The 22,839-nt window shown below is 37.9% G+C and overlaps 1 protein-coding gene across 1 annotated transcript in view; it reads left to right on the plus strand.

The window, feature by feature from the left end:
- The window catches only part of MYO1B (myosin IB), a 178,407-nt gene that overhangs the window by 126,721 nt on the left and 28,847 nt on the right, over nucleotides 1-22,839 (plus strand). Inside the window, 12 exon segments of the mRNA XM_036857472.1 lie at nucleotides 1,702-1,788; nucleotides 2,445-2,510; nucleotides 12,086-12,190; nucleotides 14,275-14,337; nucleotides 17,664-17,753; nucleotides 17,755-17,865; nucleotides 19,082-19,102; nucleotides 19,104-19,139; nucleotides 19,141-19,177; nucleotides 19,180-19,209; nucleotides 19,212-19,304; nucleotides 21,855-22,059. Coding sequence (XP_036713367.1) covers nucleotides 1,702-1,788; nucleotides 2,445-2,510; nucleotides 12,086-12,190; nucleotides 14,275-14,337; nucleotides 17,664-17,753; nucleotides 17,755-17,865; nucleotides 19,082-19,102; nucleotides 19,104-19,139; nucleotides 19,141-19,177; nucleotides 19,180-19,209; nucleotides 19,212-19,304; nucleotides 21,855-22,059 — 944 coding nt within the window.

Below are 22,839 nucleotides of genomic sequence, written 5' to 3' on the forward strand. Positions count from 1 at the left end.
TCAGTTGCATACTGAAATGGTGGTTTGTTGGAAGCAGATAGCATACAAGTAAGAAGGCTGGATGACGTGATGATGAAATAGGGTCTGTTTACAAATAAGTAGTGTTTGGAGATAACTTGAATTTACAAGAAGAAAGGAAAGGATTAAGAAAGAATTGTTTAGTCTCATGAGGCAGTAGTAGACAATGAGGATACTTCAAAAATCATAATTATAAGCATACCTCTAGACTTACTATGGTGCCAGGCACTGCTCTAGACACTTAAATTATCTATTTCAAGAAAACAAAAACTAGAAGAAGGGGTATTGGAAAAAGGGTATCCATCTTAATTAAGGCTTCTTTCTTTGTGTCAGCATTTTACATACATTTTCTGCTGTGGAATTATTTACCCACTCTCCCACCCCCCTCCATGTCCATGTATAGCATTGGACAGTCAAGCTCTATTTTTTACCAACTTCTGAGTGGATTTTCTAACCTTCATTGGAGTAGCTGTCTGAGACTTAGGGAGCAAGGTTTGGGATTAGCACAGAAGTATCAGATGAAGGGAAAAGGTACTCTCTTTCCAGCTGCAGTACATTGCTTGCAACAGGGGAGTGAGTCTGTTTTTAAAATTGTTACACTTCATTTAGGAAGAATTGCAGAGAAGGAATTTTCACATAATCCAATAAATTGTGTTCTTTATGAAATAAAAATATAATGGTTTACTTTAACTGTAATGCCCAACTTTCTACTTATAAGCAATGAAACACACACATATGTCCAGTGTTGAAAACAGCAGCAAAACCTCTTCTTTCCTCCCCTGGGGCCCGTTACTTTTTGGGCTGCTGCCGCCCATCTCCAGGCCTCCCCCGGAGCACTGGTTTCAGACATATAATTAGTACTTCCTGCACACCCTCGGCACCCTATATGTTTAAGGGCTATTAGGTTCTCCTGACCAAACCCAACTTTCCTCCAGCCTTTGCATTCTAAGTCAAGGTCAGAGAGACATATGTCTTCTACCTCTTCTTTGTCAAGTAGCTATGAACAGCTTTCAAACAAATAGATAAGCAAGTAAAAGGGCTCTATTTTTATTGTACAAAGTATTATCCAACAATGTATTGTTTTACTGCTTATTACGAAAGATTTTTTTTGAATGCTGAAAAGACTGAATGACGAAAAATATTTACAGATCCCATCAGTCAAAACCATTTTAATGTATATCCTTTTGAGTTTCCTACATGTAGTAGCTTAAAGAAAATAGTTGATATTACAATAAATATATAATTTTTTATTGTCACAAAACATAACAAGGATTTTTCATTTCATTATCTAATTTTTATAACTATCATTCTGTGGTGACTGTGTAACTTCCCGTCCAATAGGTGCTTATTTATTTATTTTACTCTGCCCCTGTTGTTGAACTTCTAAATTGCCTGTGATTTTTCTCTGTTCCATAACATTGAGATTAATATCTTTGTGGCGAAAGCTTTTGCAATATTTAAAATTGATTTCCTGGGATGTGAAAACGTATAATAACTGGGTATAAACAATTTGCCCAATTTTCTTAATGGCTTGACTGTTGATCCAGAGTACAATAAAAACGCTCTTGAAAAGAAATTTGAAATAAAAGAGCTTTCAATATCTTTTTAAAAACTTCATTCTTTTATTGAAATTAAGCATTGTGGTAATTGCGGGTATTGCATTTTTCTTTTTCTTTTTAATAGGCTTATTATGCCCGTGATGCTCTGGCTAAAAACCTCTACAGCAGGTTGTTTTCATGGTTGGTAAATCGAATCAATGAAAGCATTAAGGTACTGAATCTCTATAAACAAAAAAATCAGTTGTAATAAATGGTATTCAGAGTATACACATTAAAGATACTTTAATTTTATAATCAGGTAATTGAGTACCACTTACAGAGATTGTTCTTTGAAAAGAATTTACCTTGTTTAGGATCGAAATTTGTCAGTGGTTCTACCTATTTTGTTTTGCCATGTGTGTTATAAGAAATCTCACTGGTGAATAGTTTAATGGTATTTGCAGAGTAACTGTGAGAGACAGCATCCGAGGTCCTGGTTGTGACTGATCTACTAACTAGTTGTACACATTTGGCTGAAGAGGTCACTTGACCTCTCTAGCTACTAATATGTTCTTCAGTAAAATGAGGGTATTGGACTAGGGGATTTTGAAAGACCCTACCTGTTGTAAGATACAGTGATCTCTTTTTTATAATTAAGTATCTAATAAAGAAGGCATAGTCATGCCTTCTTTAAATAAGTCATCTATTATTAAAATTTCTGGAAGATTCCATACCAGCGTCCTCTCTCATACATTTAAAAACAACTAAATTATATTCTTCTAGGTCTGAAACACAATTAACTTGTAATATATGTCTATATTCCTTGGTATGCTTTTAGTGTTATATTTCATGCTTAAGTTAACCCTCCAATTTGAAACTATTTTTAAGGCACAAACAAAAGTGAGAAAGAAGGTCATGGGTGTTTTGGACATTTATGGCTTCGAAATTTTTGAGGTGAGCTGCTTCTTTTTTTTTTTTTTGTATTGTCTTTGTTAATGTAGAACAGTTTGGAGATTAAATCATGCATTCTATAGACAACATTTAATATAATTAAATGTTTGAATCTACAAATAACTTTTGTAAAGATGTAACTGTGTGTGTGTGTGTGTGTTTTAAGTGCTGAGATCCAGCATTTTGGAGACAGTGCTATTTAAAAAGACTTCCTTGTATTAGTACTTGACTTCTGAGATGCAGATTCAAAATTCTTACTGTGAAATTTCCAACAAGGTATACGGACATTATGTCTGTAGTCATTTGTTCATTTGTAGGTTGCTTGAAAGTGAGGTAGGATGGTGCCATGAAAAAATCCGGGAGTGGGAGAGCCAGAGCTCATGGCCTGGCCAGAGCTGGTTACTTCATCTCTGTTGGACTCAGGCAGAGAGGTTCTGTATTAGATGATTTGTTGGGTCTTATCCAGGTGTCGTACAACTGTGATCTTATGAGTTCTGCTGCCAAGGTTGAAAAAGAATTTCTGCTGAAGTTCATAATGAAATTTTAAAAAAGACTCCATGCTTATTTCAAGTTAAATATTTAAACATTATAGACTTATATTAGAATTTCCTGTTCACCCCCTTGCTAACTTTGACATTTAGAGGCTGTTTTAAGGAGCTTTTAAAAACTCTTATTCTCACTTTTAGCAGTGGTGCTTCAGTTTGGTTCAGGAAAATAACGAGTAGATCAGGCTTCTCCTTTCTTAACTCTCCCCATAAGTGATTTGTGAATTCCTTTAAACAACCCGGCCCTACCCAGAATGACCACCCAAAGAATTTACATGTTTCAAGTTATCAGGTTCACAGAGTCATAGAAAAACATCAACCCATTTCCTGCCGCTCGGCCAGGCCTTCCTAGTAAATGCCTTTTTCTTATAACATTTATTTCGGGGATAGCGCCTGCGCCTTGCTTTACCATGTCCCATATTTAATAGCTAGTGGTAAATAATTATTGAGGGCTGACTATATGCAAGGATTGTGGGGTTATGTATGTTGTCTGATTTAATTGCCACCACAGTCTCATGAAGTAGCTGCTATTATTATTTTTATTTTATAGCAGAAGTGAGGCTTTGAAGGTCAAGTAACTATCTCAAGGTTACATGGCTACTAAATGTCAGACTCAGGATCTAAACCTTAAGCCTCCTTGATAAATAATAAAAGGCCTTCTACAGGGCTTTTCTTCACTTTTCTCCCCAAACTCACATGGTTCCCAGTATCTGGAAATAAGGAAAAAACCCAAATGCTTTAAGTCTCTGATGCTCCCTATTTCTGCACCTTTGGCATCATTCTAAGCTCCTGGGCAGCGTGGGGAGCCTTCCCGGAGTTCATCTGTGTGCTGGTAGCAGAGTGTGGGAGACACTTGTGCTTCGTGCTGCCCTGGAAAACTCCCCTTCAGCACCGTGTCTGCTTATATTGGTGTCCCTTTAGCAGACTCTGGAAAGGAAAGCTTCCAGTCCCTTGGTAAGAGGAAGAATTTGAGACTTGTGAGTTAGGAGGATTGCTGGAGTAGACTCAGAAGTCATGGTGCAAAAATTAGTTTCTTTCTAGCAAGACCTCAGGTTCCTGTCACTAAATGGGCACTAAATGCTAAAGTCATTCTTTACAGTTGGCAGGGAAAGAGATTTCTTACCTGGCACATTGCTGATCTTTATTTAGGTGTTTCATGAATAGGGCAAAAGCAGAGATCTCACTAGAAAGTTAGGGGAGGGAAAAAAGATGTATTTAATGATATTTCTAAAATCAAAGAAACTGATATTGTTTTTATTTTGCCAGAAAAAAATTTGTTGATCCTTGTCAATGGGCAGGTGCTTAATATCATGTCACAATACATGGAAACTTTTTTTATAGAATAATGGGGTCATGATGGGACATTGGCTTGGCTTCATCTTCCAGTAAGATCTAATTAGCCATGGCAAGAGAGACGCCCACAGCCCTCAGGGAACTGAGTTAAACCTCATGAGCAATTTGACCACGTATAAGTGAGGGAGTCATTTCCCCAGTATTTATTCAGTACCTACTATGAGCCAGATGCCAATGGTAAGCAAGGCAAAGATGTTCCTTGCCTGCATGGAGCTTATGGTCTTGGCCCTAAGATGGTGGTTCTGTTGCCAGCTGAGGACACGTCCTATTTGGTAGGAAACTCTAATCAGGAAACTAGATTACTATCTATCTATCTATCTATCTATCTATCTATTTATTTATTTATTTTTGGCTGTGTTGGGTCTTCGTTTCTATGCGAGGGCTTTCTCTAGTTGCGGCAAGCGGGGGCCACTCTTCATTGCGGTGCGCAGGCCTCTCACTATCGCGGCCTCTCTTGTTGCGGAGCACAGGCTCCAGATGCGCAGGCTCAGTAGTTGTGGCTCACAGGCCCAGTTGCTCCGCGGCATGTGGGATCTTCCCAGACCAGGGCTTGAACCCGTGTCCCCTGCATTGGCAGGCAGATTCTCAACCACTGCGCCACCAGGGAAGCCCTAGATTACTTTTTAAAAGTGTTTGCTACAGACCTAATCAGAACAGAATTTAGATGTTCCAAGTGGAAACATCCTGTAACCTGGCACTAAGCGAAACACCCTTTAGGAATCCAGGAATATTTTTCACTTACGGTTAATTCAGGTTTCTCTACAAGTCTGTCTTTCTGAACATCCTTTCCTTATGCAAGTTATATCACCATTTTTCTCAACATTATTACAGTTACGGACTTCATGAAAATGCTTGCATTATGTTTCTAAATAGTCTTCTTCCTTCCTTTCTTCAGAAGAATACACTCCAGTTCAGTACTTCTCAAACTTAGCTGCATGTTGGAATCACCTGGGGAACTTTTGAAAATTCAGCTGTCTGGGCCACACCCCAGACCAATAAATCAGAACCTCAGGGTGTGCGGCCCGAGCAGCAGTATTTTAAAGCTCCCAGGTAGTTCCAGTGTGCCGTCAAGGTTGAGACCAACTGCTCTTGTAAATGGGAATCTTCAGCGTGAACTGTAAATTCCAAACATATGTGGTGTTCTTGCTGTTTGACCTCTGCATGAGATGCCCTTGTAAAACATCCTACATCACCCACAGTTCATCTTAACCTAAACCTAATCTGTGTATATATAATATTCCTAAAACCAAGCAGGTTACATTTTTACTCTTTTTAAGCAGACCTTTCAGCCAAGGCCAAATCCAACCAGTCATATGTCTACAGCAAATCTTATGATGGCCATAAAATGTTTAGAAGTTAATTTTCCTTCTCCATGCAATAAATGCTTTGGGGTTTTTTCCCCCAGTTTCTTGCGAGAATTCGGATTTGTTTTTCATGATAGTTAATTGTTCTCTCCATTTTCCTGTCTAAACCTTCTCAGTTAAACTCCCAAACATCTTGATTTTCAATAATCTATTTATGTATTATTTATTTTATAAATAAACTTATTTGGGGGGAAGGTAGAGTAGAGATTTGGTTGGGCACTTTTAAGATACTTTTACCTGCTTTTTGATACAGAAGTAGAAACTTTTTTTTTCTTTTAATTTATTCACATAAATACCCCAGATGCTATCATACATTTTCCTGGATTCTCAGCAAAATTGGAACGCATGGAAATGTCAAAGCTCATAGGGTTGAACACTAGGAACCCAGATAATTAAGGACTTAAAAGTACCATAAGCTGAAGTACAAGGGCTCAGAGTATGACTCAAGAGGAAGTATTCAGAATCCACATAAATGCAAAAATGAAAATTTCTATGCTATTGTCCACTCAAGTGAAAATAAACTGATAGATTATAGAGAAAATTCCGCCTTTCTTCTTCAGTGAAAATTGACTGCAGGAATTAAGATCCTGCCTTTTGGAGAGCCCTGGGCATCACTTTAAAAATTAGACAGGACACTAGAAGAAATTTGTTTGAATGTTTCTAATTCTGCCTCTTGACCCTACTGACAGTTCCCATGAGAACGTTTTTCAGCTGAGCTGGTGGAAACCTTTCATTTACTTTTCGTCTGTCTCTAAACGGAAGAGGGAAACTGATGCATTAAACCATGGGATGATGACACATGCATTTGACTGCAAAACATTCCAGTGCCAGCTGGGTGAATAGCTTTGCCTTGCTGGCCGTATGTAAGCTGATGTCAGTTTGGAAAACAGATTAGCGGAACATTGATACCGAAAATAAGGTGAAGTGAATTAAAGTTCATTGAGAAAAATCTAGCTGTGAATCCTGGTAGAACATATCCAGTTTTGCAAAGGAAGAGAATTATAATCCAGATACTCCAATTCTACACAATTCAGTTTGGATATTCTTATAACTGAAAACATGGCCTTAGATCTCTGAGGAATATTTATAGCATCTCCATAAAATAACAAGTGCTATTCTTTTAAAAAGTGAAATTAAATTCAAAACAGTGTTGGGCAATCTAAATTGATTCAACTTTTTTCTAAGTATTTATCTGATAGGTCTTAGAATGGATAGGTAGTTTACTGGGGAAATCTATTAGTGTCCTGTAGACCAAAGCAGGACAGCAGTGGCTGAGTATTTCACTTTTCGTATGATCGAGCTAGTTTTGTACAGGCCAAACGCTAGTTATTTGGATTCAGGCATTCTTATTCATCTTGCCCTTACAACCTCGTTGAAAGTGGCCATATACAGTAAGGGTGTGATAGGCAAGGTGCAATGATTGTTTCAAATAAAACAATCTAATAGGTGGGGAAGCGTCAGTGTAAGACCAACTGGTAGGTTTGTCTCATGATTATAGGATTCGTTTTCTAAAATATTTTTTTAAAAGAAAATTGATTCTAGTTGCAGGCAACACTTTTTGTTCCAGTTTTTTTGCCTTTAATTTTGTCCTTTATGTGCTAGAGAACTTGTAGTTGAAGAGAAAGGAGACAATTTAAAGTAGATTTTAGAACGAAAATAGTGAGAATTAATATGGTTCATAATATGTATATGCTCGTTCATCAGTGTTGTTGCTTTAACTTTTTAAATCAAAACCTATTTAAAAATATTTAAGAGCACTATAATGCTATTGATATTTTTCTAAAATTGACCATAATTGAGTATGTACCTAGAAGAAAAATGTTACATATTTAAAGGGAAGTTTTCTGTAACTTCAGCCAGTCATTCAATTTTGTGAATGTCTTAAAAGGAGAATATCTAATATTAAATGTTTTTCTCTTATTTTGAGGATTTTTTTTTAAAGTTTACTTTCTTAAAAAAAAAAAAGTGGTTCTTGTTTTAGGGCCCATTTCTTGACCTTGTGATTTTTTAAAATGGATTGTTAATTGCACTGTATTTTTCTGTAGGAACAGCATTATAAATGGGGACTGCCCAAGGGCTTTCCACCAAGTAAATCTTTGCTAAGACCAACAGCACATTTTAAAGCAGTAATATAGCCCAACTCCTCTAAAACAGTGCTGTTACAAAGTTTTATAACTTTTGGATAAATGTACCATTTCATTTCTTATGCAAGAGACATAATACATTAAATAAAATATTATGTATTTTACATTGTATGTAAAATATGGAACCCCCCACCCAACTTGTTATATCCAAAATTTGACCTCAGACGAAAGTGTTGAGCTATGAGAAACATCAGTTAAATATGTAATTAATAGTACTTTTTGCTGAAATAAGTCACAATCTTAGTGTTTGAACTGCCACCCCCCACCCCCACCTGTTTCCTACATGATATTCACCTGCAAATTCCTTCCCATCCACCATCCTAATGACGGCGGTGATGGAGCTGCCTCCTTTATTTTACATCTTCCTTTCAATATACATTATTTTTAAAGAGTATAAGGTTTAAATATCTCTCTTAAAGAGTGTAAGACGTCATTAGCCTTCTTTGCTGAGAATATACAAATATGGTAACAGGCCAGTACTTTTGTTCCCTCTTTCAAAATCACTCCAAGTGGAGAGCTCATGGTTGACACTTAGAGTATAAACTAGTTATGAACTTTATTGGGAGTATGAGTTTATCCCTCAGTCTTGAAGGATAAATGTGCTTTAGACAATGGAGAAAACTTCCATGCATGGAGCATGGGTAGCAGACTGGAGGGAGAGGAGGTGAGTCATTCATGGGAGCCCTCAGCTCCTGCCTGCTTCCTCCTTTGGAGACTTTGATTCATGGGACTGCCGTGTGCAAGAGCGAGCCCGGCGCGGGGACTGCCAGCCACCCACACAGTTCTTGACAAACCCAAAAAGCATCCAAATATCAAGTTGCTTTGGTGCCTTCATATTCAAGTGATGGTTCCTAGACCCAGTTTAGCTATTTTATAAAGGGGAGTGGGAAAACCGGGTGATATTTAATGCCTGTATGAATGAAGAAATTGGACCTGTGCAGGTTGCAGCTCTATGGACTGTTAACCAGACATTTCCTTAATTTTCTGCAAATTATAAATTTTTCCAATTTATTTTTAATGATTTGTGAAGTCTCATTTCCCCAAAATTTGGACACTATCAACAACTTAAACGTTAATCAGAGGAAATGTGATTGCCTTCATTTTCAGCAATAATGAATCGCTCTGACGATTCATGACATGTTTGGGGGCTGTGAGGTAGGTTTGCAGTAGAGGCTGAGGTATTTCTGTGGGGAAGTCAGCTGGTTTTGGCCCTAATGATTGTGCTGTTGATTTTGGTTTTTGTTCTTTAAGCAGCAGGATCAGGTCAGAGAGTCAAGTTTTTGTTCTTAGGCTGTCTTCAGAACGCTCTCATTTCCCTCTTGTTTGTGTTTGAAGGGGGGTACAGCCCATGCAGCACAGGGGTGGGTCGCTGTGGTGGGAAAGGGGGGATGCCCTGGATCTTGCTGAATCTCTTCACTCTTTCGGTGGGTGACCTGCCAGCTGCCTTTGTCCCAGAGTCTTTTGGTGGATGTGTCAGACACATTTTATTTTTCCTGATAATTTAGCATTAGAAGTATTAGATTCTGAAGCCTTAGGACTTCCAGCGAGTTATATGGTATATTATTTCAGTCAGACTGTTTTTATCTTGAATAGCTCTCACCTAGCAGAACCCCAATTCAGATACCACACATAGGTATCGTGGTCCTGTCTTTTGAGATGATAGGACAAGTGTCTTGATCTAAAGTTTTATGCCAGTCAGAAATATAGCCTAGGGAATTCCCTGGTGGTCCAGCGGTTAGGACTCCACACTTCCACTGCCGAGGGCCTGGGTTCAATCTCTGGTCGAGGAACTAAGATCCCACAAGCTGTGGGGCGCAGCCAAAAAAATAAAGAAAAAAAAAAGAAATACAGCCTGGATGATAAAATCTGTCATTTGCACCGATGAATAACTGTCAATGAGTGTTTACTTTTAGAAGTTTATTGCAAATTGAGAACTGACTGCATTTTGTGTAATCTGTCCCTTTGTGCACCAGAATGCAGTAAGTATGAACCGTTTGCAGTGCCGGTCTGTTGCATGCTCCTGTGTTAATAGCTTCTCCAACTGTGTGAAGTTTGCAGTAAATGACCATTGATTAACTGTGTGTGGATATGAAATACAGAATTCATACAAGAACTTATAAAAATGGAGGGGAAATTTACTTTAGCTCAGACTTACTCCTTAGGTTGTGTTGTAATTGTGAAGCTTTGCCTCTGGTTTCTAATCTGCTCGTGTGTATTTCATATTCCTGTTCTGGAAGCGTACCTCCAGCTATTCACAGCCATATACTGTGTCAGAGACACCAGTTGTTCTCCCCTCCCTTCTCCTCATTAGTTGCCATTTGAAAATTTAGCATAATTTTGTCTAAATAGCTCCATAGGCACAGACCTGTTAAATAACAGAAAGGATTTACTCCATGAATTTGTTTTCTAAAAAAAACCAAAGATCTGCTCCTATAAGTCACTAAGATTTTAGTTTTATTTATAGGTTTTAATTTGGGGTAGTAGCACTATATAGGGATGTATTTCACCAAACTGAGAAAGGCAGACTTTCTCATGAAGAAATGGCCTTATACTGACTGTAAGGCATCTATATCAGACTGACTTCAGCTTCTGGTCTAAATTGTTAAGCTCTGAGGATGGGAACACATGGATTTTAAAACGTACCGTGAAAATGAGTACTGGGGAATGACCTTTGTGTCCAGGACTATATTTGTTGAACGTTTTGGTGATAAATGTGTGCCTTTTAAGTAAGAACCTTCAGGCTTTAAAACAAAGAAAGAAACTTTTATCTTCGACTACATTTAACATTAAAAGGTTAGTCAGTGATAATGTATTTTATGTGTCATTTATGGTTTTGAGTTTAAAATCTCCCCAGATTAATTAGTTCACTAGTGATTAGAAATCCTTAGCCACCTTCCAGGAAGGCGTGTGGTGAGATGATACATCCTAGGTATCATTTTACAATTTGTCCTGGTTGCACCAAAAGATCAACTTTCAAGAAAGTCTTTGACTTTTGATTTCATCATTTATGGAAAGATTTGAAGGCAGCTGCTCTGTATTCACAGGGAGTGGCGAGCTTCTGCCGTTACAGGTGAACCCTCATAGCCAGTTAGGCCAGGACTGGCCACCTCAGTGGGAAAAGAGTCTGGTTTATCAGTGGTGGGGTCACCATCTCTCACTCCCACTGCCACCATCTCCTCTCTCTGCCAAGAAGGGGATAGAGGTGAAAATAACAAGTTTTATTGCTAGATCTACCTCTTTTGGGATGGTGTGGTTCTTGGTGAAGTATATTCATCCAACAGACATGCATTTGTGCCCTCAGTATGTACAGAAATACGTTAAGCCCTGCAGATCGTTCAGAAATGATGTAGGCATGGATCTTCACAGGCAATAACTGATACAAAGAAGACACTGCTGAGAATCATAAGAGTGATAAATGTGTGACCCTTCTGAGAGGAGAGAGTTTCTAGCTAGGAGATGATTTTGATGTGCTGATTCCCTTGAGTCTGTATTTTGTGGGCACTTCATTCATTTAGTCAGCCAGTACACGCTGAGTGCTTGCTGGGTACAAGGTGCTGCAGGCATGGGCTTCCATTGGTGAACAAGAGATATATGGTCAACCCTTGCCCTTAAGAAATGTACAATCTAGAGAGACAGATAAATATGACACTAATCAATACATGCGAATGCACATGTACACACATGTATACACATAGCATGATTTTTCAGAAGTGCTGGTATGTAAGTGTCAGAATGAAGGATCTGACCCTGAGTAGGGGAGTAAGAAGTCAGGTCAGAAAGACTTTCTTGAGCTACAGAGTTGAGAATGGAAGATTGAGAACTTGGGTGACAGAGATGTTGAATCTCACTGTTTCTTTGCTGATCCTCTAGGGGGAAATGTATTTCTTTCTCATTCTTTTACCATGTGTGTGGGCTGCTTATTTGTCAACTAAAATTCTTCATTCTCCAAATAGTGTGTAACTTGTGTATCCTTCATTCATTCACTTGACTCATGAATCGTTTCTTGGGTGCCTGCAATGTGCCAGCCTCTGTCTAGGAGCTGTGTGCTGGGCCGCGGTTAGGTCTGCAAGACCGTGTGTGGTGTTTCTCGTGGAATGAGATGTTAGAGTGGCATTGTCATGGGAGCGCTGATGGCTTGCTTCATAAGGCTGTCTTCATTTTTCTCCATATAGGACAACAGCTTTGAGCAGTTCATTATTAATTATTGTAATGAAAAGCTGCAACAAATCTTCATTGAGCTGACTCTTAAAGAAGAGCAGGAGGAATATATACGGGAGGTAATGTTGAAAAAAATTTTTAAGTATTCCTTTTTTACTCATAATACAAATTCTGGATTCAGAAGACTGTACAAACATGACCCTAAAATCAGATTTATCAAAGTTTAGCCATATTGTACCTTTTAAAAATGTGTTTGGTATGACATCTAAGCTAACTGGGATTTACTTTGCTGCTAGTGCCCAGGACAGTGCTCAGCACATAGTAGGTGCTCAGTGAACATCAGCTGACCGACTTGAGTCTCACTGGATTCCAGTAGAGTGAAGTAAAATAATACCCTGTTAAAAAACTAGTCTGAGATGAATGGACAGAAAAACAGCGGTACATCCATACAAGGTTCTAGTACTCAGCAATAAGAAGGAACAAACAGCTGATACACACAATAGCATGAAGGAGTCTCAGATGCATTTTGCTAAATGAAAGAAGCCAGACTCGAAAGGCTACATCTGTATGATTCAATTTATATGTCATTCTACAAAAGTCAAAGCTATAGAGGCAAAGTGTCTAATAGTCAATAGTGGCCAGAGGATAGGAGTGTGACTGCAAAGGGGCAGCACAAGGGAATTTTGGAGGCTGGCTGTGGTGGTGGTTACCTGATGCTACGCATTTGCCAAAACTTAAGAGAACTGTATACCAAAGAAGTCAATTATCACCGTATATAAATTTGAAAATACTATTTCAGTATTTAACACTATTTTAATATTTAATATTTTGTTCAGTCTTGAAAAGCATTGATTTCTAAAAATTTTATAATAAAAACAGGTAACATTTGTTGAGTGCTTACTCTATGCCAGGTATTATACTAGTGCTGTGGATGGATTATCTCACTGAATGTAGTTGGAAAATAATCAGAAGTAATATTTACAGAGTCCTTTCATCCTTAATTGTAAAACACATACTTGGTTTTCACCCTTTCATTTTTTAAATAGCCTGTGTTTTTCTAAGTATAAATTTATTTATATCAGACAAAAAGGAGAAATTTTATTGTATATATAGTATTATATTTTTGTTTCCCTTTCATTTATTTGCTTTAATATTTTAGTAATATTACTTCCTTTTCTTCATTTTCTATAGTGTCATTTTAAGTCATTAAGGACACAGAATCCTCTTTTTTTGGCCTCTCAGTATAGATTTTTCTAATGTGATTATTATTCCCAGTGACTTAGTAAAATAACTCATCTACTGAAAAACTAAATCATGAATATTTCATCTTTCATTTGGAATGATTATCATGCTTTAGAAACATTTTATACTTGAATGGCACCTTTTGTAACGTAAACATCCTAAAAGCCAGATTCATTCTCTTCCTGTCTTCTCATCATAAAGAGAATGCCCAAACTTTGATCTGTAACTTAAAACAGTTTGTACAGATTGTCTAAAACACTTCTAAGAGTATATCGGAAGATCCTTAGCTTGCCGTATAAATTAACTTTCTTCCCCTTAGAAGAAAAATAAATGTTTACACTTACGGACAGAGTGTAAGCAGATACAGAATGATTACATTTGGCCTCCCAGATTTGGCTTTGTAGCTAGTGTTAGAACCAGTGGATAGGTTTTCATGTCTTTCCTTATGTTGAAAATACTTATCTTAGCACTGTTCTATTTTTACATTTGAAATAGTTAATGGCCCTACAATTTGGGGTTGACTCTAAAATTAATTTCTTCCTTGTGATTACAAATTAAGAACAGAAAAATCTATGCCTTACATTGTGGGGATCAAGTTCTGACTTATTTCCTTGTAAACATTGTAAATATACAAAAAGTAATACTGACCCAAGAGCCTGTTGAATAAATGGCCCGGGGCCAGCGAAGTGCATGGGAAATTGCCACAGATGGGAGGGTGGAAGGGGAGGCAGCCTCAGCACAGGTCAAGGGCGTTTGTTTCAGTCGGATCATGTCAGTGCTAGACTGCTGCATTATGAAAGTTTTGGGAACCAGAAGATGACATTTGCAGCACTGATTTTTTATAAAGGAAATTTTCAGAGAGGAAGTGGAGTATAGTAAGATGGGCAAAGTCTTATGTTAGAGATGGTAGTGTTGTAGCATCATCATATGGGATTTGATTATGTTCTGTTTTCTTTTTCAGGACATAGAATGGACTCACATTGAGTACTTCAATAATGCTATCATTTGTGACCTAATAGAAAATGTGAGTATTAGGTACAGTTTCCCAAAGAAGTTCTTGGTAGTGTAATTCACTACTTACGAATGATCTCACTGCCTTCAGTGTTAAGCTTTTGTATTTTCACTATTTCAACACTTCAGAGAACTACAGAGTTCTGGAAACTTTATCACAACCTTAAGAAATCACACATGGTTCTCAAACACATACATAGACAGCTGGACTTTTTGATACTTAGCCAGGTTCCCCCATGCTCATCCTGTTGCCGTATCACAGAGCCCATTCATGATGCTCAGATGCCATGCCCTTAGGTGCACCATTCTTTCTTGTGTGCTGGGAACCCAGGTCCAATCCACAGCTCCTGGAAATATGAGCACTGATCAGAGGAGACTCAAAAAAAAAAAAAAGGTGTTTGCCAAGTCAAAATATCCATTTCATTTTTAAAATTCTAGTGACCTCTTAACATAGTATTCAGTGCTTACTATCAAAAAGATAATTGTTCGTGAGGATGTGGGGAAATGGTAACCCTTGTGTACTGATGGTAGGAATGTAAATTGGTGCAATCGCTATAGAACTCGGTATAGAAAAAAAAAAAGAAAACAGTATAGAGGTTCCTATAAAAAATTAAAATTAGAACTGTTATGTGACCCAACAATCCCACTTCTGGGTATATATCCAAAAGAAACAGAATCAGGATCTCAAAGAGATATCTTCACTCCCACGTTCACTGCAGCTTTATTCACGATAACCAAGATAGGGAAACCACCTAAGCAGATGAATGGATAAAGAAGATGTGATGTATATATACAATGGAATATTGTTCAGCCATGAGAAGGAAGGAAATCCTGCCATTTGTGACAACAAAGATGGACTTTGAGGGCATTATGTTAAGTGAAATATGTCAGAGAAAGACAAATACTGTATGATATCACTTATATGTAGAATCTAAAAAAAAACCAAACTCAAACAGAATAAAATGAATAGTGGTTGCCAGGGGCTAAAGTTTGGGGGAAATGGAGAGATGTAGGCCAAAGGGTACAAACTTCCACTTGTAAGATGAATGAGTTCTGGACTTTAATGTACAGTGTGGAGATTATAGTTAGCAATACTGTGTTATATACTTGAAAGTGGTTAAGAAAATAGGTCTTAAATGTTCTCACCACAAAAAAGAAATGGTAATTACATGATGTGATAGAGGTAACTAACACTATGGTAGTGTATCAAATCAACATGTTGGATACCTTAAACTTGCACAGTATTTTATGTCAATTATATCTCAGTAAAGCTGGAAAAATTTTCTTAAAAAGTAACAATGACAACAAAACTCCATGCTGTTCAAGTAAAAATAAAGGAGGATAAAGGGACCATCTCGGGAGCCAAATTAAGTAGGATCCCAGGGATGGCTGGTATGGACCATAGATTGCTTCAGGGATGTGAGAGATGGTGTGTGTGTGACTTGACAGGTGCCAAGGGCCTTGGGATTTTTCAGGTTACAAATTATGTACGTGAAAAGGCTTAAAGTGTGAAAAATTACTGCATAATTTTTAGTAACCTTTCTGAATCTAAGATTTTTGTTTTTACATCATATTTATCATGTAGTTTATCATGAACGAATTGATTGCAAGAAGACTGATTTGTGTGTAAAAGCTTAGGCTTACTAAATCTTCCTGGCCTTAATAACAAAGTTAATTTGAAACAATGCATAAACTTTATTTTCTGCAGTCTTTTTAGCTATCAGTGTAGGTGAGTGCTGTGCATCAGCAATAGAACCACAGGCTCCAAATGTCCAGCAAATCATTTTCTATTCATCTTTCACAAGACGTTTTGGATATTATTAATTAGCCAGTATCTTATCCCTCAGTATTCAAGATATTCTTGAAAGCCACATCTTTGATTAAATTGAACTTTAAAAAAAATATTCTGAAGCATTACTATTTTTCAATTAAAAAATAAACTTTGTTTTGAAAAATGTAAACAATGTTGGATTGTGAACACTAATATTCCACCTAAGCAATTTGAAACTCTAGTCTAAAATTTAGAAAATCAGTGGATTTCCTGAAAATTTTTTCTGGTGAATTTTGTGACCAAAGTAGTTTGCTGGGGGAGTTTTAACTTTCAGTAGTCGTGGCTATCAGGTTTTTCTTCATAAATGTAACATTGCACTTAATTATTTACCTTTAAGAAGGGAGAAAAAAAACCAAAACAGTGGTAATACACTTAATTTAACTAGATTATCTCAGCCCAAAATCCCCTTGCATATATGATTGAAGAAACTCATGTTCACGTAGGAGCCTGGGTACATAAAGGAAATGTTTCCTTCCAGCATCGCCTAACAATAATGTTTACTCCGGGGATGTTATGAACACACTTGACTCCTGAGAGTCCACACTTCCCCCAGATTTTGTGTGGAATGAATAAGTGCTGGTCAGAGGATGTCATGGCCTTGTAAGGAGAAGGGGAGAGGAGCCCTGGGGATTTGCCCTGGCGGAAGTGGGTGGGGTCATGGTCAGTGGATTGTTCTCTGTGGAATGGAGATGTGTGGGCCTGTAGGGGCAATCGAAGGAACAACAGCCTTTATTTAGCAAAGTAGAAGATTCCTGATTTTTGGTTCAGTTTAGCTGGGCTGACTGTTCTTGGGATAAATAAGATCACAGGGTCTGAATACCCAGCAAACAAATTCTCACTCGTGTTTAACATCCATTTCGAAATTTTAAATGGAAGGAGAATTTTATTCTAAACACATATTCTTGAAACACAGCTTGATTGCATTGATCGTTAAAAGCAGCCTCCCGAATCACACCACTTTTTTTCCCCGAGAAAATGAACTTTATTTTGAACACAGGAACAATTTGGAAACATCTGAAACCAATTTCCTTCTCAAGCTATGAATCAAATAATGGCCTTAAGAGACTATGCTTTGTGATTTATGACCACGTTATATAAGGAGACAGTATTGTCACATTAGTTTCTGACTTTTAGATTTGTTTTTGAATCTTTGAGGTCTGACTTGCCTTTTGCTAAACAACGTGCATTCAGTTATCAGCCGCTAAGGTGGCTGAGGTGACTCTAAGTCCTGTTCTGCTTCTGCCGTCGGGGAGGCTTCGTGGGCTGGTGGGGGAGACTCATGCAGACAGTCCCTCCCTCCCCACCCCCAGCACCCTGGGGACCCCGCTGGAAGAGGGCCGATTTCTGTGGGGGGCGATTTGTTACTTGTTTTGATTCTCTGCTCTTTGTTGTGCCTGAACGGAATTTTCTTGTGACTAAGTCGATTGTGTTTAATGGCATAATTAGGAATAATTATTAAAACAATACAGTGAGGAAGGAAGGAAACCCTTTTATCTCCTTTCGCCCAGAACACAAACGGAATCCTGGCCATGCTGGATGAGGAGTGCCTGAGGCCGGGCACGGTCCACCGACGAGACTTCTTGGAAAAGCTGAACCAAAGTGTGCGCCACCCACCAGCACTTTGAGAGCAGGATGAGCAAGTGTTCCCGGTTCCTCAACGACACGTCCCTGCCTCACAGCTGCTTCAGGATCCAGCATTATGCCGGCAAGGTGCGGGAGCCTGGGCCCTCCTCGAGGACCCCGAGCCTCAGCCTCAGAGATGGCGTTCTGACCAGCGCCAGCTCCTGTGGATAAATGGAACTGCTGAAAGCATAGAGTCAATACGTGTTCAGTGGGGATAGAATCTGGACCATGTTGAGCAAAATCTTACTAATACTGAGAGCTGAAAGGAAAGCCAGTGGACTTAATGAAAGTTCAAGTATATATTAAAAATCGATTTTATTATTTTCAAGCTCTGAATGCTAGCCTATAAAAAAGATCTATCGACACTGATAAAAGATTTGCCAGTAAAAAATTAGCATTCACTAAAGACTTATAGAAACACCATTGTAAAGCAATTATACTCCAATAAAGATGTTAAAAAAAAAAAAAAGACTTACAGTAAGGTTTTAAAAGCACCAACCATTTAGCAAAATAATGAATTCTTAGATTGAATTTTGAAACGACACTGGAGGAAACATCTGCTTTTTTTTTTTTTTAACATTTATTAATTTGGTTAGTATTTGGGGTAATTAATTTTACGTCATCAACTATATAAAAATAATATTAAAAACAATTGGGACAATAGATTGATTTTTGGAGTCCTGAATGATTATTGATTGGAGTTAATACCTCCTTTCTTATAAATAAGCTTGCAAACTTCAAAGGGGAAAAAATCTGATTATGGCTTTAGTAAAAATGAAGTATATAGTATCTAAATTTCCTTTAATTTAAAAATGCTGGAACTTGGTACTTCATTTTTTTTCACTAGCCCATGTTATTAAAAGATACTTTCCTGGTCAATTTCTCTGCTGGTTAGGATGTCTATGAAAATATCTGTGTTATCTCAGTTTCCCCCTGTCCTCCTTTTAAAACACACTAGAAATTGGCACATTTAAACTAAAAAATACAAGTAAAACCTCAAAAATATGCTTGAACACCAAAAAAAACCCTAAAATCCTTTGAAAATGTTATAATAACATTTTTGGAGTTTATTCTTGCAATCCTGAAGGGTAATAGAATTTATTTTGAACTCTTCTGTGATTTAGACAGATGGAATTTAAACTTGGAGGCTAATTTGGTATTAGAGTGTGACTAAACGTGTTGGAGATTTTTTTGATGGAGAAAGAGAGGCTGCAGGATAGATAGTCTCGGGATATTTTTAACAGTTGTTATGTTCTAGCGTGCAGTGTGTCAGCCACTGAGTCCCATGTGCTGCTGCTCGTAGGTGCTGTACCAAGTGGAAGGAGTTTGTGGATAAGAACAACGACCTTCTCTATAGAGAACCTGTCCCAAGCCATGTGGAAGGCCGGCCATGCCTCAATCAGTCTTTGTTCCCCGAAGGGAACCCTGCCAAATCAACCTAAAAAGGCCTCCTACAGCCGGCTCACAATTCAAGGCATCGGTGGCCACTCTGATGAAAAACCTACAGACCAAGAATCCAAACTACATTAGTATTCTGGCACATAAAATTCTTTGAGCCATTCGATTTATGAAGTCACTCTCAAGGAAGATCATTTACCTGTTTGCTAAATCTGAGCGTAACCCAAGGAGAGGGATAACTAAAGTACTTAGGGGTCAAATAATACGGTGTCTGGGTTTGCTTAAAAAATACTCCAGTGGCCCCAAAATAGGGGAATTTTTAAAAGGGAAAGAAAAATTGTGGTGGGGATGGGAATAGATACTTAATGAAATTGGGTTGCTGGCACATAGGAGTTCTCAACTTTCTGGGTTTTCTGTTGTTTTTTTTAATGACAGTTAAGAACAGTGTAAATTTTTTCTGGTAAGCGTTTTGCATACACTTTTGGTGGATTCATTTTGGATTCTTGTTATATTGACTTGGAGCATTGAAGCAACTGGGGCTTCAGTTGCAGGTCTGGTGTTGAGGGAAGTAGATGTGCCTCTTTCTTCCCTGTGAGAGTTATAGGCCCAGAGAAAGTAATGATTTCTGAAACAATCTAAATAATTTTTTCAAAACAATAGAAAGAACTCCTTAAAAAGCATTTGGTCTCTCTCTCTCTCTCTCTTTTTTTTGCTTCTAGGGCATCTTAGTTCTCAAAATTCAGTAAAGACCAACTAGGATTAGAGTTTGTGATGTGTATATTTGGTGAACTAGGTAATAGAAGGTGTGTGTCTGATGGGTCAGATTTCATGTGGCAGGTGCACACCCACACATACCTTCTACAGTTGTCTTTGAAATTTCAGTTATGAGGAAGTTAGAGTGAAGAACATTTTTGTGTTTAACTTGTTGACCTAATATTTATATTCATAACAAATGTAAATAGGTAAAATCCCCTGGTTTGATTGCAAACAGGGTAGAACATATATTAGGTTAAGGATCCTAGTTTCAAAAAAAATTAACCAAGAAACTTTGTGTGATCAGTTGCTTTTGTTATTCTCATTTGAGTAAACTTTTTTTTTTAACCTTAAGATTCTGTTTTACTGAGGTATAATTTGCATGGAGTGATATGTACAGATCCTAGGTGAATGGCTCCATTGTTTTTTCGCCATTGTGTACACTTTGGTAACCACCACTCAGGTCAAAACATGGAACATTCCTGTCACCCCAGAAATTTCCTTTATTCCCCTTCCCTTTCAGTGGTTTTAATGTATCTCTAAGAAGTCTTAATTAATAAACTCCAAAGTTGTGAATATATTATTATATATATATTTTTAGAGTCTTTATAGTTTCAGATTTATTTTAAGGTCTGTTTTTTCCATATAGTTATCCTGTTGTTTTGACACTACATATTGAAAAGAAAAAAATCTCTATTTTCATTCATTTGCCCTGATGCCTTTATCGAAAATCAATTGAATGTATGTATAGGAGTCTAGATCCAAACTAACTAGTTTGCTCCATTGATCTGTTTGTCCTTAAGCCAAAAAGTAGACATTACTTTTATAAATGTAAAAGGAAAACCATAAAAACACCAAGGTCCAACTAGGTAAGATTTAGTTGTCCATATATTGCATGTATGCGTGGAATTTGACAGTTGAAGTGAGGCAGACATAACCGTAAATGTTTAACAATATATTAATTAGGATATAGAGATTGCTCCAACAAGATCTGGAAGTAACAGGGGCTTAAGCAAGATTGACATCTATTTCTTATGTACTTCTAAGTGTATAGACTCCAGGGCTAATAGAGCAACGCCTTCTATGTTGTGGCTCTGCAGTTGCCAGGGTATTTCCTCTTATCTATATAGTCAAAGATAGCTCTCCAGCACGTCAACATTCCTGCCAGCATTTAGCAGAAGAGCAAAGGGAGAACAAGTCCCTTCCTTCTAAGGACATACTGGAAGTAGCAAACATTAGTTATGCTCTGGCTAGAATTTTGGTCACATAGCCACACCTACTTGCAAAGGAAGCTGGGAAATGTAGTCTTTCCATGGGCAGCAAAGTGCCCTATTGAAAAGGAGGGAGATAATAGGGATTTAGTGAGACAGCAGTGTTTTTAACCTTTTCATTGAGGTATGTAATGTATATACAATACAATAGAGTATATAAATCTTAATTGTACAGGTTGTTGAATTTTTACCTATGTATACACCTGTATAGCCTCATCCAAGCCAAGATATAAAACATGTCTATCAACCCAGAAGGTTCCCTTGTGCCCTTTCCCTGTCGATCTCCACCCCTACCTCTCCCCAGAGGTAAAGCAATACTGAGTTCTCACTAGGAATTAGTTTTTCTAGAACTTCATATAAACGGAATCATAAAATATGTACTCTTTTACATCAGACTTCTTTCATTAAACAGAATGTCAGTGATATTTACCCATGTTATTGTACGTATTATTCTTTTTTATTGCTGTATCTGCAGTGTAGTTATCTTAAGGTTTTTGTAAAACGATTTGAAATAATTTCAAAAGAAATGACTAGGTTTTCCAAGAATAATAAATAATTATCTCACCATGAAATAATTATATATGATGCTTTGTAAAACATGGACAGATAAATCCGTAAGAGAAGGAGTTTAAAACCTAAAATTTGTGTAATCTTTTAGGTGTATCAAACCGAATGATAAAAAGGCAGCGCACATCTTCAACGAGGGTCTAGTATGTCATCAGGTCAGGTATCTGGGTCTTTTGGAGAATGTCCGCGTGAGGAGAGCAGGCTACGCCTTCAGGCAGGCCTATGAACCTTGCTTAGAAAGATACAAAATGCTTTGTAAACAAACATGGCCTCATTGGAAAGGACCAGCAAGGTAAGACATTCATTGATCATATTTAATTATGAAGTTTTAAAGCGTACAGATACCATGTTGTTTTCTTCACGTGCTGTTTAGGCAAAACAGAATTCTATGAAAAGTTGGCTGTAACCTCTGTTTTGGACCATCTTCCATCAGGATACCACTTTGTGCTAATTCTTATTAATTATAGAAGTCTTGGTTTTCTTTAAGGTTTAAACACGGCTTATCAAATCCACATTTGGAACTTGTATGTCAATAAAACTTCTAAAATATGCCGTGGCAAGTTAGCAGGAGGAGAATTTGTAATTGATAGGTGTATTTGTGTAGAATCATACAAGGGTAGAGTTAGAGGCATCTTGGGTCACTGCTCTCAGCTTTTTGGGGGTTTTTTTTCTGGGGAATTAACCCCAGAGAGAGTGAGTGAAGGGTGGGGGTCCCACTCTTTGACCAAGTCTGTACCAACTGAGAAATAGATACAGGAGCAGATAAGGTTCACAGTGTCAGTGTTATTGTGAGTAAAGCCGGATTGGAGAATATGGCAGAACTTGGGGCCATGTGGCTTTCAGCTCATCTGCCCTAAATTGCACTCATCCATCCCGTCACAGACAGAGTGCTGGACCACTGCAGACTCATCCCGTGCAGCAGCCCCTGTGAGCTCTTCACATGCAGAGAGAACTTGTGTGTTGGCAGGGGGGCTGCTGCAGAAGAGAAACCAGGCCTTGTCTGTGCAGTGACCTTTTTTCTGCTCTCACCAGTCCCAGAGGTTGCCCCTTTTCTGCAGGCCACAGAAGCTCT

This window comes from Balaenoptera musculus, chromosome 7, assembly GCF_009873245.2.
Source record: "Balaenoptera musculus isolate JJ_BM4_2016_0621 chromosome 7, mBalMus1.pri.v3, whole genome shotgun sequence".
Lineage (NCBI taxonomy): Eukaryota > Metazoa > Chordata > Mammalia > Artiodactyla > Balaenopteridae > Balaenoptera > Balaenoptera musculus.